The sequence below is a fragment of the Gadus morhua genome, chromosome 12, assembly GCF_902167405.1.
Source record: "Gadus morhua chromosome 12, gadMor3.0, whole genome shotgun sequence".
NCBI lineage: Eukaryota > Metazoa > Chordata > Actinopteri > Gadiformes > Gadidae > Gadus > Gadus morhua.
The window spans coordinates 9282157-9309526 of record NC_044059.1 but is presented as its reverse complement, the minus strand read 5'-3'; the positions used below and the strand labels follow the sequence as shown (position 1 = coordinate 9309526).

General features: G+C 47.3%; 1 protein-coding gene across 1 annotated transcript in view; it reads right to left on the bottom strand.

Moving 5' to 3' along the window:
- ptprsa (protein tyrosine phosphatase receptor type Sa) overlaps window positions 1-27370 on the bottom strand; it is a 170607-nt gene that overhangs the window by 12804 nt on the left and 130433 nt on the right. Inside the window, exons 23-32 of the mRNA XM_030372990.1 lie at window positions 27092-27255; window positions 24915-24926; window positions 24297-24412; window positions 19993-20040; window positions 15979-16076; window positions 12722-12845; window positions 9387-9562; window positions 7532-7651; window positions 4376-4530; window positions 2829-3114 (exon numbers count right to left, since the gene is read on the bottom strand). Of these exons, the coding sequence (XP_030228850.1) occupies window positions 2829-3114; window positions 4376-4530; window positions 7532-7651; window positions 9387-9562; window positions 12722-12845; window positions 15979-16076; window positions 19993-20040; window positions 24297-24412; window positions 24915-24926; window positions 27092-27255 (1299 nt within the window). The remainder of the gene's footprint in view (window positions 1-2828; window positions 3115-4375; window positions 4531-7531; window positions 7652-9386; window positions 9563-12721; window positions 12846-15978; window positions 16077-19992; window positions 20041-24296; window positions 24413-24914; window positions 24927-27091; window positions 27256-27370) is intronic.

The following is a 27370-nucleotide window of genomic DNA, read 5'->3' as shown; positions in this document are numbered from 1 at the left end:
AACACTCGTGTGATCTCCCGGGCGAAATTCCTACTGACCGCTCAGCACAATTTCATTTTCGGCAAATTGAGTCTCCACTGTTCGCACATTATTTTCTCAGCGTGTCCGTTTTCTGTGTGCATGTGTGTATGTACATGCATGCCCTGTGTCGATATGTGCTAGTATCGCTGCTTGTTTAACAGTCGTGATAGCACAACACACACACACAGTCAGTCTTTTTATTGAGGTTTTTTATGAAGAATATCCAGCAGCAACATTAGATGAAGGCAACCGCTCAAGATACCAAAAAGCTAATCTTACTAGCGTTCCTTGTGTAAATTCAGTGTTATTGCGCCTCTATCTTTGGTGTTTATTTCTTCGAGAGGCCCAGCTTTCATCACCCTCTCCCCCTCCTCACCCTCTCCCCCTCTCTCCCTCCACCCCCCGCCTCTCTCTCTCTCTCTCTCTCTCTCTCAGTACCTTTGATCCTGTTTCAGGGATACCTGGAAGAGCATGAGATGGTGTGGCAGGGCTGACCAGAACCCCTGGCAATAACGCCTGAACTGGATGTGGGAACACCGGCCAAGCTGCCATGGGGCCAGAGATGGGGCTCTGGGACCACCGGTCAGAGTAGCCTTCCCTTACAAGCGTTTCCAGCTTTTCAGCCTGTATGCTGTAGTTGGGGGTTACAGAGATTCTATAATGCAGGTCAGAAAGGGAAGAGAGAGGGGCTGCTTCTGAACGTGTTTCTTTGGAAACACAGGAAGCCAGACCGAGAATGGCCGACTTGACTTCTTCACTGAACCCCGTAATATTCCTGCGCTTGTGAGCAGGGGTTGTGTTGTCTGGATTTGTGCCTGTGCTGTAAGCCCGCTTCCAACAGCGATGAGGTGTGGGTGATAAATGTAGGTGAACAAACCCCCTAAGAGAAGTCATAGGAACGGTATTAGTTTCACTGAGCGCAGCGTGCTAAGAAAGTGAAAACAACCTCTAACACCTGTACTGTGAGCCGGTTTGGCTCCAGGTGTCTGTGTTCTCTCCCTGATTATACAAAATGTCCTCGCACAAATAAAGCACTCCCTCAGAATCCCTACTCACGCTAGCTAGCCGGGCTAGCATACGTTTGTCCTTTTCTTCATTAGTTTCGTTGGCTGCCCTTCCACCAATCCTCATTCATCATCATCAAATATTAATTACTCCTCCAGATAAGACCCACACACACGCACACACACACTCTGGCTTGCCCGCTGTGCGGTGGATGTTATTAATCCACAATGCGACGCAGCGTTTTAGCCGTCACTGATGCTATCAGAGGCCTCATCAGATAGCTCAGTCCTGGCTGCTTAGAGATGATCATCTGCCATTTTGTGTGTGTAGGTGTGTGTGCTTGCATAGAAAGGTCACACACACACCTGTGTGTGTGTGTGTGTGTGCGCGCTTGCATAGAAAAGGGTGTGTGGGTGTTTGAGAGTGTGTGTGTGTGTGTCTGTACATGTGTGTGCCATTGTGTGAGTGTGTGTGTGTGTAGGCGTTATGTGTGTAGGTGTGAACATGTGTGATCTGTGTGTGTGTGTGTGTGTGTGTGTGTGTGTGTGTGTGTGTGTGTGTGTGTGTGTAATGAATAGGGGCCGCAACATGACGGATTGAGCCAGTGCGCTCCATTTCGCGAGGTCTTGGAGGAAGGGGCTTTAAGGTGTACGGCAGTGGGTGCTCCAGCGGGGACTATTGTCTGACGCTATTGGGTGGGGATCTGTGAGAACGATGAGGCTTAGCACCATATCCCCATGCTTCGCTTTGGCCCCGGAAAAACACCCTTTTCTCCCAAGAAAGTCAGGTTTGCTCTATTCCTCGACTTCTCCCAGGTCTTGTTACTGATGGATGAGGGCCTGATTCCTCTTTACTTAGGAACATATTATTCCAAATGCCTGGAAATGAATAATGTGTCTAAACAGGGAAAGGCTTAAATATCTCCATTTTCTAGCGGTCTCTTTTGTCCCCCGCAGAAGGGAGACAATAATAATTCACTTTGAGTGTACCCAAGAGATTCGACTGAAATTGGAGGCAGCAGAGAAGCTCTCCTGCTCCATCTGTGGGCCCATGACTTGGACTGCACGGTTCAAAACTGACACCGACCTTTGAGTAAGTGCTGATTTACTTTAAATTCCTCCTCTGACCCGGTTCAGAGAAGCAGCTAGATCTCAAAAAGAAATTCCTCCTCCTAATACCGCTAAGTCTCAGACTTGTGGATTTTTACCTTCGGGCTTATTCAGGGTAATGTTTACAAAGACGGATCATTTGGAAGGGGTTTTTAACCTCGCGTCAATTTCCAGCACAACAAATTACAAACAACAAATTGCTACACTAATCTGAATTATACGTATCAAAAATATTTATAACTGACAACAGTGAACCGCTTTCACCAACTGCTTTTGTTCTCGTTGGTTAAGTCCCATCTCAGGTGAGGTTATTAAATCACTGTGTTCTTCTATTCTAGGGATTTTCAAGTTTGATTGGCCGGGGGCTTAGTGGGTCGGTGGGTTCGTCACTCACTCAGACATCTTGTCATTGGATCCGTCATTCAGCTAGTCGGTCGACGGTCTACACCTACATTTACATTTAAGGCATTTAGCAGACACTTTGATCCAAAGCGTCTGGTAACATAAGTACACTTGTCAGAAGAAAGAGAAACAATAAATGGCTGTCGGTACAGTAAGGATGTCCATAGAACCACTAACAATCTCTAGGTGAACCCCTTCCCCGGTATAAAAAAAACAAAAATACAAAGCCAGCTAGGATTAGACGCCGCACAATGCTAAGTACTGTATCAACCCCAGCCCCGCCGCCCTTACCTTGAACTCCAGCTCCATGCCGGTGACGTGCTCGCCCACCTCCACCTGGGCCAGCTTCTGGATGTAGGAGTAGAGGCTGCGGGCGGCCACCTCCGTGTTGCCGCAGGCGACCGCCTCCAGCAGCGCGTCGTGGATGAAGCTGTACTGGTCCTCCGTCTGCACCATGTAGTTCCTCTGGGAGCGCATGAGCGTCACGTGGCCGTAGATGTCCGCCGTCTTCTCGTGCTTGATGCGCTCCAGCATGGCGTCGATGACGATGAAGCACCCGGTGCGGCCCACGCCGGCACTGGGAGGAAGAGGAGGAAGAGGAGGGGGTGAGCGAATGCGGAGGGATTTTTATTTTTTGGTGTTTTGAGATTCGTAGGGAGGAGTGTGTGTGTGTGTGTGTGTGTGTGTGTGTGTGTGTGTGTGTGTGTGTGTGTGTGTGTGTGTGTGTGTGTGTGTTTGTGTGTATGTGTGTGTAGGTGTGTGTGTGTGTGTGTGTACCAGCCCTGCTATCGCTTATACTTGCTTACTGAGTTGCTCTACGTGGGGCCTAGGACATTCCATATTTTTAAGTGTTGAAGTTGTCCCAATTTTGGTGTGTGTGTGTGTGTGTGTGTGTGTGTGTGTGTGTGTGTGTCATAGTCATCTCTATGAATCAGATTTATTTTTATTATAATTTATTCAGATATAAACATTTGAAAACTTGTATGACGCACCCGACAAACTCACACGACGGCTGTTGGCTAAGCACACCCAATCCCAAACTGATATTTATGGTGCGCATTTGGCGCATGTGGTTTCGGTTTGTACACGATATAAAGTGACTGAAATCAGCAGAGAGGGGAGTATATACTGTATCTGCACGTCATCGACAACAATAGAGGAGCAATCAGAGCAAGAGAATCGAGTGAGAGACGCACATTGCACACAGACGATCGATGGTGAACAGATGTAGAGAAAGGGTGTAAAAATATGATTGGGGCAGAAAACGCCAAGCAGGAAATTGTCAATTTCCGTCTCCATCCGCCCACACTGTCCTGGGCAGGGCAGGGACAGCACTCATCAAGCTCAGAGGAGCAGCCATGCTTTTAGGAAAAGGGCAATCCGCAGAAAGAAAGAGTGATCGGATGAGAGGAGAGAGGAAGAAGGCAGAGCAGCAGGGACGATGGAGAGGGATTATGACAAGGGACTTCAGAACGTCTGGAGGAAACCAGGAGAGCAAGCGATAGAGAGCGAGAGAGAGAGAGAGAGAGAGTGGCAGTCACGAAGAGAGAGGAAATGCATGAGGAAAGGGACACGAGTTTGTCCAGGAAGAAAGTGAGATTTAGCATTTTTAGGTGTGTAATCGGGTCAGATATTCATTATGTATGCTTCTGTGTACGCATGTACGGTGTATGTGCATGTATGCGTGCGTGTGCATGTGTGTGTGTAGTTTGTGTTGCAGTCAGCATGATTGGGTTTAGCGTAGTGTGGCTGTGAGGGCCCAAGAGTAAAATAGATGAATACATCCACATTGACTCCCACACTTCAATCCCCCAGGCTAGGGTAATGCTCCTGCCCACCTGCAGTGTGCGATGATTGGGCCGGCATCAGGCGGGTTGCAGGTCTTCACCCGGCGCAGGAAGGCCAGGAAGGGAGTGGGGTACTCTGGGACGCCGTGGTCGGGCCACGCCGTGAACTGGAACTGACGCACCTCCCGCTTCTCACTCGAACCGTTCTGGAGGGAGAGAGACACAGGGACAGGGACAGGGAGACAGAGGCAGAGACAGAGACAGAGAGAGAGAGAGAGAGAGACAAAGAGAGAGAGGGAGCAAGGTAGAGAACGAGAGAGAGGTACGATGGGACAAACATTAGAACACGGTACTGTCTCTGCTGTATGCTGATTGGTCTGTCGTCGATTGATTAATTGACAGATTGTGTTAGCAACTGATTCTTTGATTTGTTCCCATGTTGTCTTGGTGTGTTTTGAATGAGATTGTATGCATTGAAATGTCACTATTATAGAGTTGACGAACAGTCATCATTTATATCCAAACACACCAAAGTCAGACACTTGAAACAAACTTGCTTGTGTTTTCATCATTCTTGTCATTCATGTGTGTGCCCATCTGGTATTCAAACAAAGGGCCAGATTGTGTGGAGTAATCCCACCCACTGTGCGATGTGATTCGCTGTCTCTCTCAGCAACAGTGACATTGACGAGTGACAGCGAAAGTGACACTTTCCCACACATTATTACAATGTGCGTCAAAACAAGGTCTGGAAATTGTTTTGGATACACTTCTTGTAGGAAATCACAGTGATCAAAGCATGCATATTCCATGTTTTTTAAAGAGTTTGCACAGTTTCAAAAATGTAATTTTTTACATTATTTATTATCAGTATTATGTTAATTTGACTTCCAATTAACTTCTATTTGAGGTGGATGTTCCTCCCCTATATATGTGCAAATTAGCTGAAAATATTGAGACAGTGAGGAGGCTGGCAAGCAGCACAAATCTGGCTTGCTTTTGGCTTGAAATATGCCTTTAGAAAAACACCATTGTGTTGTTGTTTGAACAACTTCTATCTTTTCCCTGTATATTTAAATGAGTGATTATACTGCATTTTATATTCAGATTTTTTTTTGCAACTGAACACATTAGAAGATGTGTATCCTATCCTCTAACCTGTTTGAATGTCTAAAAACCCTTGTACTTTATATTATAAAGGTACATGTTTACCAATTAAAAATAAATCACATACCGTCTCAGAAGGCTCCACTAAACTTCTTTAATTTCTATTATAAAGGTTAATTCATTTCAAATAATTCAGTCTCAGAAAGCTCACACATGAGCTTTCATAGCTCCATGAAATTGAAGATATGAAATTCATGAATTTTGTGTTATGTGTGTTTTTGTATCCTATGACCTAGTACCCACCTACCGTCTGTGAAAATGTAATAAATATGTGAATTCAAAAATAAAGAAAGAAAGCTCACACAAAATGCCCGTACTTTACATCATAAAGGTAAAGATTTTCAAAAAAATAAAAACGCCTTTACTTTATGATTTCACAAATGTGAGTGATAAGCTATTCGTCAAAAAACCCAAAGTAATTAGAAACAGCTTTGGAAAGTTCTGCCCGCTGTGCCAGGGACATGCGCCACACATCGCCCCGGCACCGCGACAGATGGGCGCTTCGGGCTGTCTGTTAATTGACATCTCTCGGCTCCGCCGCCGCGGCTACGAAGCGTAGCGCCGCCGCGCCAACAGCTAACACAGCTAACCGCTAACAGCCTCGCCAACAGACGAACGAGGAGGACACCCACGTCGTCCGTCGCCACCTCTGCCCGGAGCGCGGGAACATGGCGACGGGTCCTCCGAGGTTGCCTTGACGACATGAACAACACCCCGCAAGCTGTCCGTCAACAGGAAGTGATTGTAGTAGCCCCCCCCACACACAAACGCGTACAAAAACCCTAGGAGAATGACTGGGACACGTCTGTGTGTGTTTTTCTTTGCAACCCCCCTTGAGAGGGAGCCTCAACAGGAAGTTGCATTTCAATGCAATTATGTTGCCTCAGATTTGTTTTTTTCGCCCTTCTTTTCTGGATGAATTTATGAATAAATGAGCGTGGTATTGAAAACAAAAAGTGACCTAAATATTTGCCCGTTTTCCAAGGATGTCGCCTGGCTTTATGTGTCTGCTTTGTGGGGTTAGTTCCGGAGACAAGGCCAAAGTCGGGGCGCTTTTGTCGGGCTGCATTCACTTTTTCATCGCTTTCATTAAGATGTATGCAGCCTTGTTTCCCTGCACACACACACAAGGGCCAAAACCTGTGTGTGTGAGTGCGACTACCCTATGACTACCAGTGCAACGAGGCTACAGATCCCGTAAGGGCCCGGCCCCGAAGGACAGCCAAGGACCCTTGGGGAGGATACACTGCTGAAATAAACGGTTTATTCTCTGCTTATTCCAGCAGGATACATAACAGCTCCACATAAGACTATAGTTGAATCTCAAGCTGCGTCTTGCATTTCGGAAGATGCGGCCCCATTTGCCTATCAGATACGATTACAAATATAAGTCACGCAATGCGGCAGAATCAGGAAGACCGAGTTTAGATGATATGCCCCAGGCAGCCGGCTGTAGTCTTTTACGTTTGAGAGTTTACACAAAGGAAAGGACCACATTGGTTAGTAGGAGATAAGGTAGGATAGAATCAACTTAAAGCCATCGCAATGCATTGTTGACTATATAATGTATACAGTAAGAACACATCATATTTCACATTGGTGCTGTAATGACTGATCTGCTTCGCTTCACGCAGAGTGAAGCCTGCGGTTTGAGTCAACGTCTTCGGGGGCACGCCATACTGGGGCGCTTCAACTTCCCTCTTTCGTATCGCCTCCAGTGGATGGGGGTTGGCGTCTATTTATCGAGCGCGGTTGGGAGCTCAGATCCTTGCACCTGCGTGATGTTTTTTTGCCGTCCTGGGGTGAATCCATGTGCACCGACGCAACGCAATCATATGGAGAGGGTGTGTGTGTGTGTGTGTGTGCCTTGCATATGTCTAAGCTTCAGCATGTGCCTATGGAATATTTGAGTGCCTTTTAAGTTGGTTTTAAATGAGTGTCAGCAATTGCGTTGGCGTGTTCATGGCTATGTGTGTGTGTGGTTCAGCATGTGTGTGTGTGTGTGTGTGTGTGTGTGTGTGTGTGTGTGTGTGTGTGTACCTTGTGTAGGGAGAAGGTGCGAACGCAGAAGGTAGCCAGCTCTATGGTGTCAAGCAGGGTGACCTGGGTCATCCCGTAGGTGTCTGTACCCCGGCTTGGCCAGTACTGGTCACACTTGATCTGCAGAAAACAGGAAAACAGCCGTGTGTGAAATACTCTTCAACAACAATCTTCGACACAAAAGTAAAACTCAAAGAAGGAAAAATAAAACACATTTAAACAGCAATCTAAATTTTGCCATTTTAAATTTAATAGATAACTTCGGTATCTATTTCCTATTCCATTTTAAGGTGGATACAGGCACAAATTCTGTAATTATAATTTATTACAGATGGCTGACTAGTTGGTAGTTTACCTGTCCCTGTTTGCAAACTACATCTGAGTCTGAATCTCTTCCCTGGATCTCTAACCCCAGCAGAATGCTTAATGAACACTCATTAAATATGGAGTGTGACCTGCAGATCTGAAAAACAGAGAGCTATCCCATCTAGGGAGGGAGGGAGCGAACGAGGCGAGAGAGAACACAGAGAATAACAGGGACACAGAGAGTGGAAGCAAAGGGTGACATAGAAAGAGATACAAAGAGGGCGAGAACGGGAGTGAGAGGAGTGAGACACAGAATGCCGGAGAGAGATATGGAGAGTGGGAACAAACAAGAAAGGGAGGGAGGAAGAAGTTAGGGAATGAGAGAGAAACACAGAGTGGTTGAAAATGGGACAAGGAGAGAGAGTGAGAGACACACACAAACAGATAGGCAGACAGACGGACAGATAGACAATATAGTGAGAAAGAAAGAAAGAGAGACAGACAGAATTAAAAAGAGAAACATAGTGAAAGAGAGAATCTCCCTCTCGCTCTCTCTCTCTCTCCCCCTCTCTCTCTCTCTCTCCCTCTCTCTCCCTCTATCTCTCTCTCCCCGTTTCTCTCTCTCCCTCTCTCGCCTCCCGTATTTCCGTGACGTGCGATGTCCAGCGGCTGCTAACAGTGATGGGGTTTGACAGAGAGAGGAGCACACGCGTCCACGCGGACGACAAACCAACAAATGAAAACAGACAGAGGCGGAGAGTAATCAACCTGCAGTGTGGAAAAACCCTGAACCCCGATGCTTCTGACAAACGTTTGGCCCGACGCGATCACGCATCGCGCCATCGCTTGACTTCTTTTCTGTTGTTTTTCCGGACGATTCAAAGACGTTCTCTAGCCTCGACGGCGAGAGAATCTCCTGCTTGTGAATAGTTCCTCTCACTTCCTCGACTTCCTGCTTTGACACACGAGCGCGCCTCAGCCAAGGCCCCTGTGTGCCTAGGCGAATCATGCCAAACAGATGGTAGTGGGAGAGCTGGTTATGGGGTTACTGGTGTTGCTATGCCAACTGTAAAAAGAACCTGCGTGAGCCATTGTTTTGATTATCTAACAGTTTTTGAGATGCATATTCTCTGAACTTCCTTTCCCTATTTCCACTCTGAAGGCATTTGAAATAACGAACTACGGTGTTGAATAGATAGAGGTTCCAGTTGGGAATTGGAGTTAATTAAGAAAATGGCTTCTAGGTTCACTTCATCCGTCCAGACAAGTGATTAACTCTGAGGACCTCCCCTTGACCTCAATAATGTTCAGTTGTACAATAAACCTGGACAATACAAATCAGAGAACGGTTTGTGGCTGTGTGATTTATAAGTTAGCAACACTCAGTTGTTGTTTGCCTTCACACAACACCACCTAACATATATATATTTTAATAATTTGATGACAATCAATGGGAAAAAAAAAAAGCATGGGAAAGCATAATGCAATTAGAATGGGACCTAGTAGAAGCCCTGTGGCACCCCACTGTTAATTAGCTGGAAGGACTGACCCGTGACTTCTCCTCTAGCCTGGTCATCATGACCACAGTGGCCGCCCGCTGCTCCCACACCATCCTCCAGAAGTCTCCGAAGGTCTCCGGTAACGGCCCCTGGGTGGCGATGTAGGCGTTCTGCTTCCTGTAGCCATCGATGTAGTTGGAGTTGATGTAGTCGCTGCCCGTGATGCCTGGTTTGAGAACAAAACATGAATGTGTCGATCAAATGTTTTTCTATTGGATGCGATAGGCATTATATTCATCATTGTGTGTATATCATGTATTATTTTCGTTAATTCATCTGATTATGCTCAATCTTTCTCAAGAACAAATCCGCCACAATGAACCTTGAAAAAAAATAGATAAAAAGAGTACTTCAACGGTGCTCAATGCAACAAAAGCAGCACTGATAGAAGAGTATTTACCAAATACAAATGAAATGACAAACACACACGCCATCATCTTCTCTTGAATAACGACTGATTGTTCTTCTTCCCACTCTTTACTCCGCCTCTGTGGTGCAGCAGCAGCAGCAGCAGCAGCAGCAGAAACAGCATAAGCCTAACATGCTGGCATTTGATTTAACGATGTCTCTAACATCGCAGAGCCGGGAAGATCTAGCATCCCCCACACCCTGAGAGTAAATCAGCCAGCGGGGCGCTCCCCCCACTCCTGCCATCACTCTCCCTCTCTGTGCACCACGCTCCGCCGCCCCCCCCTCGCCTTCCACTAAATCCAGCCTTAAGGAGAGCCCTGGCAGCCCCCGACTGATGAGAGTCGGCGGAGAAAGCGATGTGTTGGTAGCGCCCCGGCGAGAGGAACGTGCATGCCCCGTGCTCGGTATTCATGGCCGCTGCTGTGTTTACACTCAGCGGTAGTCGACGGTTACGCTGCTGTCCTGCCACGGCCAAGTGAAAAGCTTTTAGTCCTGTGGTTTGAATCTAAGTTTGTGTTATTAGTGTACGTACACAAGTACACATTAGGCGTCGAGATAACGGCCGGGTTGCGTTTTCTGCCTGCGTGGTGTTTTAAGGGGGTTTCAAAGGGCCTGAGCCTGCCCAACACTTGTATTCGTTAAGGCGGGCAGTGGAATGGGCCTATCCATCAACAACCCACCATGGGTATTGCTGCTTCTCTGCCAGAGTCATAAACTGTGAACACAGGAACTAAGCAATGTTCTTTGTTCAGTAAACAGTACCACAGAGTGGCATTAAACTGTCTATTTTGTCCCACCAAAAATTCCCCCCGAGCTTCATTCACCACGCCAAAAAATAGCCCTCGCCAAAGTACGGGCTTTAGATAGGTGTTTTTCTGTTTTTCTCTGCCAGATGTGTTTTTTTTTTAAAACACTAAAAGCTAAACTTTAAAGTTATATAAAAAGCAAGACTTGACTGTCAGTCACTGAAAATTGCTCAAGGGAAAAGCACAGGTTCAATGGCCCATATTCAAAAAGGATTTCAAGCGTTCTGCCGGTCTGGAATCTATTCCAGCAGTGCGACGAGGAATCGTCTGCTGCGGAGCTACGTCCGTCTGACTGGCTGGCTGCCCCTCGGGTCAGGCGAGAGACGAGCCATGGCGCTAATATACGCTCGGAGGAGACGTTTGGAGGACTTGGGTGAACGATCGGAGGAGAGAGGGAGGATGATTAAAGAGGAGGAGGAGGTGGAATGTGAGGAAAGAATGAAGTAAAAAATCAAGAGCTATAGAGAAGGAAAATAAAGATAGTGGAAAAAAGAAAAGAAAAAAATATGTTGAGTAGAGAAAGACTTGAATAAGGTCGGAAAAAGAGAGACGGACAGAATGGAAGGACGAAAGCCCAAAAGGACAAAATAAAGACGTCCCCGATGCCATTAGAAGGGATTCCACACGGTGTCTGCGGTGGCTGGGCGTTGGTCATAGCCAGCTGAGCAGTGGATGGCGACTTGCATGAATTGTTCTACTTCTGCGACTAATAGCAAAAACCACTGCACTGTAAAATAGAAATTTCAGACTTGATTAATTTATGTATTTATACTGGGGGATAATTTGGTCACGGGTTTTGTCGCGGCGTCAAATTGGCCTGGCTATTGTGCGACGGCATCATGAAGTCTTTGCCCATGGCGCACATGTGCGCGCACACATCACCACACACGGACACACATTGCCGAATGTGTGCCACAGAGCAGGAGGATGATGGTTGGATGAGAAGGGTTTCTGTGGAGCGAAGGAAGGGGGGCAAGAAATACAACACATCTCCCTTGAAAGTTTAGCGGCGTGCAAAGGACTGGCCAGGTTTTTTCCGGAAGGTTGGCCATCGTTTGGATATGTGTATGTGTGCTTCATTGGAATGGTGCAGACAAATTGAGCTAGACAAATGGTTTTGGGGAACACTCTGGGGAACTCTCAAACTGAACTGAATAGCAGCTGTTGAGTCCATATACCCGAGTTCATATATTCACTCCAACTAAGTGTCATTCTACACACTGTGACTCAATGCTAGAGATTGAATTAAAGGGGCAGCGGGTGGGATTTAGTGGCCTCTAGTGGTGAGGTTGCAGATTGCATCTAACGGGAGAATGTCACAGTGTCGAAATAAAGGGATCATTCTAAGGTAACTAAAACACAACAATGGTTATTTAGATGGGATTATACACCAATCAATACATACTAAAGAATATTATATTCCATATCGGCCTCGCTACATTCTGCACGCTGCATCTTAAGGAAAGCTGATTATTCTGTGATTTTGTCACACAACATGCTGCTCTGTATGCAAAATGTACAGTGTTCCTCTTTAAGATTGTCAAAATAAAAAACCCTATCTTTTGTAGATTTCCATGATGACATAAATGAAACTATCCAATGTACTTTGTAGTGTGTACCCTCCTTTTGATGCTTGTTTAAAATAGTGATACCAGCCTATGTTCATGTTTCTCAATATGTGCGTCAATATATGAACACATATTTAAGCATCGGAAGACGTCGCTGTAAAGGCATCAGATCAATACCCTTTCCCCCCGAAATAAAATCTAGAAAATGAATATCTGTCATGAAGGAAAAACAGCATTTAAAATAGCGAAAAAACTAACACTGTATTGATAAAAAAACACCTCATGTCTCAAATGGCGTCCATTAGAAATGGGTGTTAGAAAACAGTCCTCCATATATTTTTCACACTGTAATTGGGTAACCCAGTGTCACACATTCTTCAGGTTTTAAATATAGCTAATATCAGCTCCTATATCGGTGGCTGCCTCCCTACTATTAAGCTTTGCATAAACAAATGTTACCTCCTTAGAAAGTACTTGAATGAACAGTATACAGGCGGTAGGAGGGTCAGAAGGAGGACCTAAAGGGGGACAGTGTCTTACCGTCAATGGGAGCCAGGATGACGCGGGAGTGGTCGTAGGCGATGACGTTGGCGTAGCGATTCTTGGGCTTATTCACCTCCAGGTTGGAGTTCTCCCAGGTGAACTGCTGGCCTGGGTCGATAGACTGGACCACACACACACACAAGCACACACACATGGACACACACAAACACACACAAATTAGAGGTGTAGACAGAGTGCATAAACAGCATCAATTTAGCCAATTGAAGAGGAGTGGGAGAGAGAGAGAGAATAAACAGAGGAATTCATAAAAAGAAGGGTGGGACATTTCACAGACAGAAAGGGGGGGAAAAGAGACACATTTAGAGAAACCCTCTCATTGGCTGGTTCAAACACCCCCACCCCTCACGCCGCCCACCTCTTTATCAACACCATTCACGACAATGGAACACAACAGAGAGATAAAAATGTCTGATATAATTTCTGCCGCGTTGCTTTCCCACTGTGAGGGGCTCGAAACGGGGGGAGAGACGGTAAAGGCTGATAACACGAAGCAATTTATGCGCTGTGAAAACACATCCAGCGTTGTTCCTTGTAAATATTGGATCTGCTTGTGGGGGTAATTCCTTATTCCATTACGTCTCCTCCTGCCTGCTCACAGGGGCCTGCCCGAGGGCCCTTGCCTGGGTTTAATGGCAACGTGTGGGGGACTCTGAGGATGGTGTGGAGGAGGTTCATGATACAGGGTTCATGCCAGGACAGTAGTGACATAGGAGCTGTGTTACGTTCCATTGTCATCATGGCTCTGGGAACCAAGGCACAGCAAACCAAGTCTTCATCCTCAAATGCTCCCTCTCTTCGTCCTCTAGCTTGTCGTCTCTCTGCTGTGTTTCTCCTTTTACACTCCGTCTCCGTTTCCTCCTTTTCTCTTTGTGTGGCTCATGTCGTCTGTATTTTTTCCTCATTTTCTAGTCTGCTCTACTTTGTTTCAGCCCTACTTGACTCACATTTGGAGTCCATCTATCTGGTGTCTTTCTTACTTCCTGTTTCATAAATCGTGTACAAACACCTCGGACAAAGGTATTAAAAGTATAGCTTCTATGGTGAACTCTATAAAATTACGTCATTGAAATTGCTAAATCAATTACATTTTTCTCTCACTGGTCTGGACTGGTTTGTCGCTTTCGTTGACATCTCTCTCTCCCTCTCCTGAGCTGGCTCGCCCCCCTTTTAGGCATTACTCTGAGACCTCTCTTTGTCGTCGTCCCCCCCCCCACTCTGAATCAAAGCAGGCTTAGTCTAATCACTCACAAGCGTGTGGCAAGCGTCACTTGGCATAGCGGGGTTGCCCCGACGACCGGCCATTCATCAAGGAAATAACAAAATGAAAATAACAATTTGCCGTTTCATTTGGTCGTTTATTCTTCTGGACGGCGGCCCTATGTGGCGGGGAGATGAGCCAAGTGGGGGAGTAAGAGAGAATTAAGAAGAGGGACGGAGAGAGAGAGAGAGCGAGAGAGAGAGCGAGAGAGAGAGAGAGAGAGAGAGAGCGAGAGAGAGAGAGAGAGAGAGAGCGAGAGAGAGAGAGAGAGAGAGAGAGAGAGAGAGACAAGAAGAGAGGGAGTGCGAGGAACCGAAGTAGAGAGAGGGAGAAAGCATCTCTATTCTCAGAGCCAAGTCATTAGAACTTCTGCTGCAAGCGGAGAAGTCAACTTTAGCACAAAATAACCCATCCATCTATCCATCCATCCATCCATCCATCCAACCCTCCTTCCTCTCATCCATCCATCCATCCCCTCCTCCATCAATGCCTCCCTCCCTCCCCCCTCTCATCCATCAATGCCTCCCTCCCTCCCCCCTCTCATCCATCCATGCCTCCCTCCCTCCCTCCTCTCATCCATCCATCCATCCCCGATCCCCCCCCTCCCTCCTCCCTCCCTCCCTCCCTCTACCCATCGCTCCTCCCTCCACACACCCCCCCCTTCCTGCCTGTAAACCAGCCAGTGTGCGAGCCATCACGACACCCGGCTCCAAACCCCGGGATTTTAGCTGCCCCCAGACACAAAGAGGTAATTACAAGGAGCGGTTATCACCTCATCAACCAACCGGGACGGCCACACCTTCCACTACCATCCCCCCCCCCCCCCTGTAACCTCCACCCCTAGCCATGGGAGGGGGGTAGGGGGTTAGGGAGGAGTCGAGGCAGGGTGATTTAATGACCTCTGCGGTGGCACGGTGGATATTGCTGGTATGCAAACGAGAGCTGATTCAGCCGTCCTGATATCTAATCAACTGTGGTGTCATTTATAACCCCGGGCGCCCCTGAACCCTGACAGCAGCCCCCCCCCCCCCCCCCCCCCCCCACCGACCCGAACCCCCCCCCCCCCCCCCGTCGCCAACAGCACATCAAGTGAATAGTTGCTGCTCGAGAACGTCTGGAATGTGCGGATCTATAATTACTACCTCAGAGTTAATGGAGCAGCAATATAGACACGCACGCGCCCACACGCACGCATATACACACACACGTGCACGTGCACACACACGCACACACTTTTTGAACCCGGCTCTCAGCAGGAGATGGAAGAGGATATTATTTCAGGGGCAGAAGGGATCATCAACGTTAGGGGTGATTAAGGGCGGCGTTGGGCTGATCTTCATCAATGGGCCGATTATTATTATTATTTTAAGTCAACCGCGATCCGAGGAGGTTTCCTATTTATATATTTGTGCAGTCTTGCAGCTCAGAGGAAGAGATCATCCTCTGGAAATCGGAACGTATTACAGGACAACTCCCAAATGATTCCTTTATTTGGTCTGACTGAGCTTTAAAGGAAATTGCATCCCCCCCCCAACCCCATCCCCATCCTTCCTCCTCCCCCCCTGCCTTCCTCCTCCTCCTCCTCCCCCCCTGCCTTCCTCCTCCTCCTCCCCCCCTGCCTTCCTCCTTCTCCTTCTGAAAACCTCTTCCCCCTCGGGGACATTTTTGCAAAATTGATATTTTTCATAAAGGCAGCTTATATCTCCGGAACGAGGTTAAAGCTGCCAAATACAAGCGGCATCTCCTAATCGCAGAGGCTCCACACACCATAAACCCCCCCCCCATGTACTCTCAGCAGAAACGGACATAAACACTTCATTTCTCGGGCGCTTTTTCATTAAGAGTTAAACCCCGGTGCACCCCACTATGAAAACAGCCGGGGCGCCGGCGATTCAACGACCTCCCGACCCCCGGATGACATTTTGAACCCCCGCGACCCTTGACCCCCCCCCCCCCCCCTGGTTCACCGTCTCACCTCGTACTCCTGCGAGAGCTTCAGGTTGTCGTTGGCCTTCAGCAGCTCTGTGTGTTCAGCCAGCTCGGCGATGGGGATGGGCGGGTGGTTCATCATCCCTGGATGGGTGAGCGAGGGGGGGGGTGAGGGGGTGAGAGAATGTAAAGGGATAGACCAGGAGGAAGAGGAGGAGGAGGAGGAGGAGGAGGAGGAGGGGGGGGCGGGACAAAGGAGTTGAATTAGTACGATTGGACGACGCTTGCAGAGCCGGAAGCTGCGTTCTCAACGTTAACGCGGTCGGTGCAACAGGGTGAGTTTTTCAAGGGTGAGTGGCGTTTTTCAAGGCAATGGATGTTTGGAGCTGGAGAGGGCGGTGCTAGTGAGGGGAGAGTGGACTACAGTCACATCGTCTTAACGGTACCAAGGCAATGACACACATAGTAAAGGTAGACTGACCAGACTAGGCCAGAGCTCAAAGACTTGAAATAAAGGCAACCCCATGTTGACCTGTCTCTTGTTTATTTGAGGCATGGCGACGATATGCTTGTTAAACTGCTTGAATCAAAAGCTTGTTGCACTGTGCACGAAAAACTGCCTTGTGAGGCTCGGCACCATATAATCGAAATGCGGCTCGCTAGATTAGATATATGGATTATTGTTGCTTTTGTCAAAGATATGTGTCAAAATATCACCAGAAGAAACGGCTCCTTCTGCCGCTATGAATAAAATAAAAATCGACTGCAATAAAAAGCTTTCATCCACATCGAGATCAAAGCTGATGCAGCGAGCTGATTAAGATGGTTAATCCTTTTTGGCTGTGCTAATCGTTTGTTATCACAGCGCAGGATGCTAAGCATATCAGCGCACCATGTCCTCAAACCAATCGGCATTGTTCGCGTTCTAAAGAGATGCAGAGCCTGAGGAGGAGCCCTGGCCCAGGGGGATTCTGGGAAAGTGAGTACAGAGGAGGATAAACAGGGTTTGTGTGCGTGTGCTGGTGATGAGAAGTGTGAGTGATGCTTAGCAATACAGTCGGCGGCTCCATCCAAACCCTGGTGCCAAGGCAAAGCAAGCGTAATGCTAGGGTAACACCTGTTAGCCAACCGTACTTCTACCTCAGTCTAGCTGTCACGCTCGCTAACAATAGCTAAACCTTCAAATTTGGCAGGAAAACCTAGCAGCGCGCATGAAAAACCCGAACCCATCTGGTTACAAATACGTGAATGAGCTTTGTCAGTTGAATTCGTTTTTGATTCGGGTTGTAAATGGCTTCAAATCTATCAGTTTGTAAAACATCATATTTGTTAGTTGGTGAACGGCATTCATTTCGCCGGTTGGCCAATTCCGCTGTCCCTCCCTCCGGAGACCAGTGTGCGCTCGGCTGCTGCTGTAGCAGAGTATTATCATCACGCTACTTTAGCCAGGCCTGCTAATCCACTTAGCAGCATAAAGTCACAGCCATGTAATGGAATATAGGACAACCATACGACTTGGCCTCACAGCAGCCATGCATGGGATCAACACAATTTAGCGCTTTCGTATTTTTAGCAAGCCGGCTTTCCTATTTTAAGTATTTGTATTTTTAGCTGCCATGTTTTCTTGGCATGAATACTTTTCTTTTTGCCCAATGTTTAGGTCAAGTCAAAAGGGGAATGTTGATGCCCCCAAACCCCCCCCCCCCCCCCCTTCATCAGAAAATCTTCGTTCTGGGGTTTAATTGACCGTTAAGAATAGACATGATCACATTAACCATCCTCAATTTCCCCCTTTTGCGGTCTGACAGCCCGCGGCCCCTGAATGTTAAAAGGGAGAGGGAGACATTTTTGTCTTAATTCTCCGGAGAGAGGATCAAACGTTCCCGGATGAATGTCAAATTGGTACGCTATGGTAATTTCGGTTACACCAAAATAAGAATGTAATAGGTGCTAATTACGCCGAGTTAGCCAAGACTGATGTGCAAACGGAAGAGGATCTGAAATGCCCGTGGACTGCTGTGCCACATGAAGAAATTGCCGCGGAGGGATTGCCGAATTTGCATGATTTTTAATTCTACATTTATTTTATCAATTGAATTATCATAAATGATCTGAATAAATAATTAATTATTAAACCCTATCCACGGAATTGGGCGAAGACGAGACAGATATGAATGTGTTTGGACAAGGCTGCTTGTCTAGTGATTATGTTGCAGTGAGCCAATGGAGGCAGGGGGTCTCCATGGAAACAGAGCAAGACGTCCCCCCAATAATCACTCATGGTGCTGGGGTTCGCGAGGCGAGTGTCAGGCAAATCAAAAGAGAATCGTAAATTACAGTTGCTTGTCGGATTATTTACTTTCAGAAAGATAAGGAGGTTTCACAGGGTTGGTTTGAGGGGAGATCAAAGCGTTTTGTGTGTCGTAAGATATGTGTCTGTGTGTTGTTAGGTAATAGGTATGCGTGTGGGTGTATATGTGTTGCTAGGTATGCGTGTTTGTGTTGTTAGGTATGTATGCGTGTGTGTGAGGTTCATCTTCTTTGATGGTACTTTCTGTTTGAAAATAATCCTGCAGCCAATTGTGTTAAAATCGTGTCAAATTGTCAGATTTAAAACACACTCAAATACTAAATGTCTCTTATAATCCTAAAAAGACGTGAGCCAATAGGGAGGTTTTACAGCTACATAAATGTGGTCTCAACACTATAGTCCCAGAATGATGTATCTATATATCCAAGATCTTACTTCAACAAAATCCATATGGTTTATAGCTTAGCAAGGTTATGAACAATTTATTTCATCCCCAAGTCAGAATTTGAGCACACACATATAGCAGGGAGGATGGACTGCATAGTTTGGTTTGTTTTGTTTGTTAATCTTCCCTCCTCTCGGCCTTTCATGTTGCAGGTTGGTGGTGTTTTTTTTCCAGAGCTGCCAGATACAACTGGATTGATCGCAGGCAATTTTCTTTCAGGGCTGGTTGGCTGTGCAGTACAGTACACGACGTGTTCAGAAGAGGAGATTCGATTCCTAACGCAAAGTCATTCAAGGACACCCTGTTGTTGTTCCTGATGACCCCACACCCCCACCACCACCACCCAGCTCTCTTTCTTTCCTTTCAACACCCCCTTCCCACCTCCTACTCCAATCTGTGTCTTGTCTATTATATTGAGCTCTACTTCAAGTGAGGACAGAAAACACCCAACTAACGACACTCCTCCACTGTACCCCCGTCTGCTGTGAGTTTTGATCAAAAGCAGTTTTTCTGATAACCTCCACCACCGCTCTCCAAAAATGTCTCTGTTCACCAGCGACTGCATTTCTGTAGAAAACAAAAGGAAAACTCTTTTGTGTTTCCTCCGGGCTGAGAGAAAGAATGCTAGACTTTTGAAACATTTCCTTTGTTTTGGCTTATGGTGAACGGGAAAGAAGATGAACAGGAGAATGAATATGGCCGCCTTTAATTAGTTCTACCGGTTATCTCTGTGCACACAGTGATGACCCTCCGTTAGTGGAGGAGGAGGAGGAGGAGGAGGAGGTGGAGGGCAAGCGTGGGGAGGGGTGGTTGTGAGAGCGAGGAAGAGGAGTAAGGCGATATTAAAGAGCAGAGATTGACGTTGTGTTTCAAGACAAAAAAAATCAAACACATCTCTCCGTCTCTCTCTTTCTCTCTCCCTCCCTCAGCAGAAGTGATCGTTACAAGTTATCTTTGCGCGCGCCGTGATTAATGCCAAGCCGACAGCCCACACCAAAACCGTGATGGATGTTCAAACCGCCATGTGAAGAGCAAATTAAACAAACAAAAAAGAACCATGTCAGCGCAGGTTACTGGTGGAGGCCAACGGGGAATACAAGGCGGTTAGTGTGCAAAAAACATAGCTCCGTCATGTGTGGGGGTGGGGGTGGGGGAGGGGGAGGGGGAATCAAATCAATACACATAAATCAAAAACCACAGATGTCAATTGTTGTGTGTTTAAATGGTACCAAGCAGAACCAGCAACAAAAAAAAAAGAGAAAAAAAATCAAAGACAAGCAGAGAAACAGAATGTATCGACTAACTTTCATCCATAATATCGGCTTCACTCTGAGGACTGCTTAGACCAGAATCTGTGAAAAACAGCAACACAGGGGGATAGAAAGGAGTTCAAGATGAGGGGGAAGGCCAACAGAAAAGGCAATGTAAAATTTTTACATACACACGCACATAGTTCCACCACGGCCCCCGTGACACAACTCGGGAGGCGGGGCCTGCTCTATGCACGCCGGTTGGTCGAAGGGGGGTTTAAAAGTAGGGCAAACATCCCCGCCCCTCCTGGCCCCGCCCACAAACCCCAGCGGTTCACCCCTCCAGGAACCAATCCCATGTCCAGATTCCATCAAGGAACGACCTCGTCTACCCCCGGTTTTCGCTCAGCGTTCCCGTCACAGAGATCTGAGATATGAGAATCGATTGGCTCCCGCCGCGCTTGGGGGGGGGGGGGGGGGGGGGGGTCGGATGCCCTGGGGACAGAAGGAGAAGAAAGAGGAACGGAGGAGGAGGAGGAGACGAAGGACGGCGTGTGTTTCCTGTTGATACATGTGACTCTGAACGGCCCTGAACGACAATGGGTGAGCCAGGTGTAAATGCAACAGGTGAGCGATGCGTTAGTCACATGCCGGTTCCCAGAATCTTGTGTTTAGCCAATAGTAAGAGCCAAACAAACGCCAAGGTCATTGTGAACCCAGACCAGGCTTTACAGCGTTCGAACGAATCCCAGCTGCCTGATAAGAGCAGGGACAGGGGGCTACATAGGAAGTAAGACGAGGGAATACAGATATTAAGAAGCGGGGATTCTGCTTTGAACTCCTGCTGTGACAAACAATACAAAACGGTTTATCTTTCGGATAAAAAGTCCCGAACAGCACTGGGACAAGGGACGGCTGTCGGAGAATTGGGACTTCTGGTTTCAGGAAGAGAATCCTGCCGAATGCTGTTAGTCATCCATCTGCACTTGAGTCATTAGCATCGAGGTATGACTACTCAGCCGGTATCAGACGCATCGTGCGATTTGGCTCAGCCCTCCTACTTCAGTGCTTCACAGCAGGTGGATCAGGAATACAGCAGGATTAGCCAAACCTGCATGTGTGCACCACTTGTGGCGCAGGCCTCCAGACGGTACGACCAGACAGGGAAGGAGGAATGAAAGAGAGGGAAGGTAGAGAGAGAGAGAGAGAGAGAGAGAGAAACATTCAGACTGGAAGGAAGCCATTGTCAAAAAATCAAGCTGTCCAATTCCAGAGAGTACTTTAACCTGGCATGTGTATGTGGGTCACGGAGGATTGTGTACAGCCATGGAAGAGGGGCGCGCAGTTGTCTTGACGTGGGCTGGTATCCGATACCCTATTGATGTTTCACTGTACATATCTCTGCACTGAGAACGAGACGTCAACGGTTCGGAATCTTCCGTTGTTGTCATCCGAGGCGTTCTGGTTAAAGTCAACGCAAATCAAACCCTCAACTAAAAAGGCAGCAGGATATTTATGAGGGAGAGAGAGAGAGAGGGGGAGAGGGAGAGGGAGAGAGAGAGAGAGAGAGAGAGAGAGAGAGAGAGAGAGAGAGAGAGAGAGAGAGAGAGAGAGTAATTACGGCTGGAGGGGCTGGGGGTCTTACCGTAGCCAGGCTGTAGATATCAGCCTTGTCTGTGCTTCATTAGTTTGGCCCCCATCGCAAATTTAACCCGGGGAACCAATAAAGATAATGGCATGAAGACGGAGAGACAAGCCCTTGGCACCCTGAGGAACCAGGGAGAAACATTACCGGGTCGGGGGGTGGGGCTTTAGCAGCTAACTGACTGAAAACAGACAAACGAGCGCACGGAGAACGACGTTTAAGCTATATTTTCTCCACGCCATGTAGCCCTCGACTTTAAGCGAACACAGACGCTGTTAGCTCCCCTCCGGGGGAGGGGGGGGGGGGGGGGGGGGGGGGGGGGGGGTTTGGGGGATGAGGGGGGGTCAAGCGATCGCCTGTGGCCTGGCTTGACGTGCGCTTGGCTGGGCTGGGCTGGGCTGGGGGGGTAGGGGGTTGCGTGCGTTTGAACGTCGGCCCGCCATTAGCCATTAGCTAATGGGCTTGTTCGCGAACGCTCGTGTCCCGCTTAATTAGACAAACCGAATGTCGGTTGGAATTAAAGTCTCAGGGATGCAGAGATAATGGCGTTACACTACATTCTTCACTCCTGTAGAACAAGGGATCAGGGGGCGCTTTTTATATTGAATCCGAAAAAAGAAAAGCGTGTTTGTGGGATATCACTGCGTGAACGCCCGGGTGTGCGCAAAATGGTTATCTATAATTTAAGGAGGGGGAAGTATAGGCAAGGAGGGGGAAGAAGGGCAAGGAGCACTGGGAGTCCGCGAGACAAATGGAGGAGAAAAAAAAGCAATTAAAGCTTCTCTAGTCGTCACTGAAAAGAAAGCTGAGATAAGAGTGAGGATTGACCCAGGTAAATAGCCGGGCAGCAAATGGAAGCGGCTCAATTTGCTGCGTCCGTACGCACCGTATGTATAAATGTGTTTCTCGCGTGCGAGGTAAGTGTGGGTCTGGGGCCGTGGGCCGTGTATCTCCAGGAACCGGACCAGGAGAAAAGAAAAGGGAATTGATTCCCCTCGGTATTAGGGGCCCGGGCGCCGGCCCCCGGACAGGAACAGGGGCCCGAGATTAAACAGTGTATTGAAACATAAAACGGTGGATATCTAGGGGCAGGTTGGAGGATGGAGAGCCGCTGAAAAAGGGGGATCAGGATTTCAAAGGGGGGGGCAGGCTAGTCTAGTGGCTAGGGTGTTGGACTCCCAGTCAGAAGGTTCTTGGTGCGAATCCCCGTGCACACAATCAACCTGTAGGCATTCCAAAACAAGATGCCTTGCTCAGGATACCTGCTCGTTAATGACAAGTACCCTGAAACAAATTTAACTCAACATCACGGTCAGTTCACTTTGGATGAAGAGTCTTCTGAGAAAAACTCGAAAGAAGAATGGTGTGTCAGAAGGTGGGTGTTAGGAGAGGAAAGGGGACCGCGGTCATCATGTCGCCAGCCAACGACACCAAAGACCGGGGCCCCCATAGGTAACACAGGCAGTGAGCAGTGAGGCTGGAGGAGACATAGATTAAGAGTCATGGATTGAGGAGCTCTCAGCACCACTGGGGCCTTTGGTTTGGAGAAGAGTTTGAGAACAGAGCAAAAAATATTAAGAAGCCTTGAGGCAGTTTGCGGAAAAAAACGGAATGAGGCTGAACAGATAACCGTGAGGTGGTTCAATCTTTCACGGCGAAAGATTGAACGGCTTAGTGAGTGGGTAATTAAAGAAAGAAAGCACAGGTGTGGGGATCTCATGGGATGGTAGATACGTGGAGACGATCTACCTTGACAAAGTGAGATGATTTGCGGCGCTACAACGGATATCTTGTATGGGAGCACCACAGTATTGGAGGATTGATATCGTGCTAAGATAAATCACTGTGTGGGTGGATGTTTAGCAGAGTGGCGCGGAAATAGATGGGAAATGTGCGATAATGTGCGTTTCTTTGTGGGTGTGCGTGAGACACTGTAAAGTCTTTACACACGTGGGTAATCATGTACCATATTCACTTCATCAAAAAAGATTAATCTCACACTTGTTTTGGGGTAAAAAAAACAAAGAAAACTAACCAATGGAACTGATTTGAATATCCCCATGGTTACTTTCAACCATTTGCATTGAGTTTAACAAACCCTGTGCAGTTTGAAGCCAGTGTAAAATCCCACTGTATATGGTGTAGAGCACAGTGTGTGTCTGTGTGTCATTGAGTAAGGTATACACAATGAGAACACTGAATTAGCCCAGCTTTGAGCCCACAAGGTCTGGGTGTATAGATTCCCTCCTTAATCAGTCGTAATATCATAAAAATAGCTCAATCAAGCGCTATTTTAAATAGCGTAATCAAGCGCTATGTTTCTCCCCTTAATTAGATTTTCTCTCGTTAGGATTATAAACAATATTTTTCTCCCTTTCCTGGACAAAAAAAACTATGATAATAGAAAAAAACAACAACACATAAAACACAAATTCAGAGAAAACTGATTAAACTTACTGATTAAGCATTTGACTGAACATTAGATAATTTATTCATGTATATTATGATTAGTACAATTTAATAATAATATCAATACTAATAATAATTAAAATTATAATTGACTATTTATAATTGAATAACAAAAAATAAAGAAAATGGAAAAACATTATTTGTTTTACTGTAAGATATATTCAGACACATGTTTTATTTGGTATCCTCTTATGGCATGGCCATAAGAGCCGCCATCTGATTGGTCGGTCAGGGGCTCCGTTACCTGGCGTCTGGTAGTTGATGCGTCTCATCTCCACGGGGTCGGTGGGGTGGTGAGGGGTGATGTCAGCGTTGTTGAGCATACACTTGGTCCGTGGCTCTGCCTCTTTTCTCTTGCGGCTAGCGAGGGGGATGGGAGGGGGGTGGGGGGAGGAGGAGAAAATGGAAGATAAGAATGTGTGTTTTTTTTCATTCATTGCGATGACGGTTCACTTATTGTTTGGTGAGCTCGAACCAACGCAGTCCTGTGCGTTGACAGCTGCAGAGAAAATCGACTTCCTTAAACCTTCAACTCAAGAAGTATAGCCTAAAAGTACACACGTATATTCCTCCGATATACTCTTTTTAGAGAATATCTTGTAGCCCAATCTAGGTACGTGTTCGCGCACACACACACACACACACACACACACACACACACACACACACACACACACACACACACACACACACACACACACACACACACACACACACACACACACACACACACACACACGACAGTGACACCCCTACCGCGACCTTGACATTCCCACCGCTCATTAAAAGTGTCTGTGATGCTGAGACAGTTTCGCTCTGTCTCTCAGAGAAATGGCAGTTCGAGGGGTGGCTGAACACTTACCTGTCGGGCTTGCTGTTTCCAGAGAGAGCAATAAGAATCAAATACACACAGGGACAGGGTGGGGGGAGGGAGAGGGAGCACCACACACAGGGAGAGAGAGAGAGAGAGGGAGCGGTGAGAGAGAGCGATCAATAGAGAACAGTTTGATATGCACAGAGTCCTCCGCTGCCCCCACAACCGCCATGACACCATCATCAGCGTGCACAATCCCACGTGGGTGCGTGGTTGTGTAAGCGTATGCGTGTGGACACACGTGGGACAATCGTTCAACACAGAGGGGGAGATTACCGATGAGGCGGAAACCGGTCATTGGCCTATAATTGCGTGTGCGTGTGTGTCCGTGTACGTGTGGGGGTGCACGGGGGTTTATACTGCTTCTGAGTGTGTGTGAGCAAGTTTAAGTGTGCGTGTTATTTGATGCTGAGCTTTTCGCCTCTGGCTGTGCGTATATGCGTGTCTGTGTCTGTGTACGTGTGTGTCTGCGTATGTATGTGTGTGTGTGTGTGTGTGTGTGTGATTGGCGGGGCTGTGGTAGTGAGGAGGTTGTAGCGGTAGTGGGCGGGGGGGGGAGGGGGGGGGGGGGGTTAGGGCCAAGGGCAGGCCTGGGAGAGACTATTCACCAGGGAGAGATGGGGAGATAAATGGGAGGAAAAAGAGAGAGAGAGAGAGCGAGAGAGAGAGAGAGAAGAGAGAGATCCAAGGAGAGATGTTACTCTCTCTACCCGACAGAGGTAAGGCAAGGTCAGACAGCAGGGGTTCATCTGATAGCAGCGCGCTGAACTCCTGTTCGTCTTCACAGCTCCAGCCCTGATCACAAAGTCTATTTCCCTGTCTGGCTGGGCAGGGTGGCTGACTGATTGGCTAACTGACTGACGACGGGATGTAGTCAGTCGCTCTGGTACTCAGTACACGACATGTGCCTGTCTCTCCTTCCCCCGGGATCGACCCTGCGGGCTTGCAAGGCTGACAACCTGGAGTGAGCCGGGAGATAGCCCCGAAAGCCTTCCCCTCTGAAGCCTTCAGAGGGGGACTCTGGCTGGGGTTTGATTCGGATCAGACTTCCTGTTATGGGGAGCAGCTGTGTAATTCTACGAGGTGGTTTCAGTGATCTCCGCAACCCTCAGCTGTGTTTTACAACAGCTGCACTATCGGGGACATCGATAAGAGAGAATAAGGTGATTCCATGGAAATAAATAGCTAATTGAAGCTAAAGCTCTTTCATCCAGTAGCAGCATCTAGTCCTATGCTGTACGCAGTGGTTCAACTCTGATCCAATGGCGAGTTCCTTTATGTTGAGCTGTATCTGAAGGTTCTCAGTGAATCTCGTCTCTCTTTTTGTCTCTCTTTATGTCTCTCTTTTCTCTTTCGTGCTTCAGGGAGAAACAAAACAAAATCAAATCTTACCAAAGCCATTCATCTCTTATTAGGTAGAGATACATGTTTGTCCTATTTATTTGAATTAGTGCAACCAATGAAGGGATCATTTTTTTAATTAACCCTTCTCACTTTGAGTTGGACCTTATTTTCTCTTCACAGAAAGAGTCATGCAAGGGTTTTTTTCTACAAAAAAAAATCCTAAAGATGAAAACTGTATTCGGGAACGAACTTAATTGAACCGTGTTAATAATTCATGGATGGGATACAAAACAATTTGAAAAATTGAAATTGTTTTTGCTGGGAATGATTCCTCAACGTGCTGATTTCATGCTGATTAATTAAAATGAACTCCGGGGTCAACGAGCTCCCTAACATTCGATGATATTGAATCCACAATCCATACCCAAGCAAAGAACGTAAATAACAGGTTCTAAGGTATCCATTCATTGATCGGTCCAATGGATTGAGCAAGGCACTAACATCGACTGCTTGGGCCAGGGGTTTGATTCCCAATAGTTTGATGATTAGAACCGCCTGGTTCATAGATTTCTATTCTTGTCACCATGCATCTTTTCAAGCATGCAACACAGCACACTGACGCTGTATTATACAAGTGTAAGCATTTTTACATTGTATTTTACAGTGTCAAGCCACCTTCACATAACTTACAAAGTCGATCGTTGGTATATCATTGGTATACTTCAACCATCGTCTATTTTACAGTGTCAAAAGCACGACCCAATGTACAGGGTCAAAAACCTGCAAAATGGCCGCCTTTGCGTTTGCATCCGCCGACTCACTTCTTGTAGAGGAGGATGGCGATGACGATGCAGATGATGAAGACCACGGCCAGCACGGGGCCCACCACCCAGATGAGGCCATCGGCGCCCGTCTCCACCTGCCGCACGTCCACGACCTCCGGGGTCAGCACCGTGTCCGTGTACGGGCTGGTTGCAAACATTTTCTGGAAAAACAACAAAGACAACAATAGAAGTCAACGGCGGCCATTTCTTTGATCACCCTTTGCAATTTTCTTTTATTTTTTTATATTTCTTAATTATTACATTAATTACATTAAT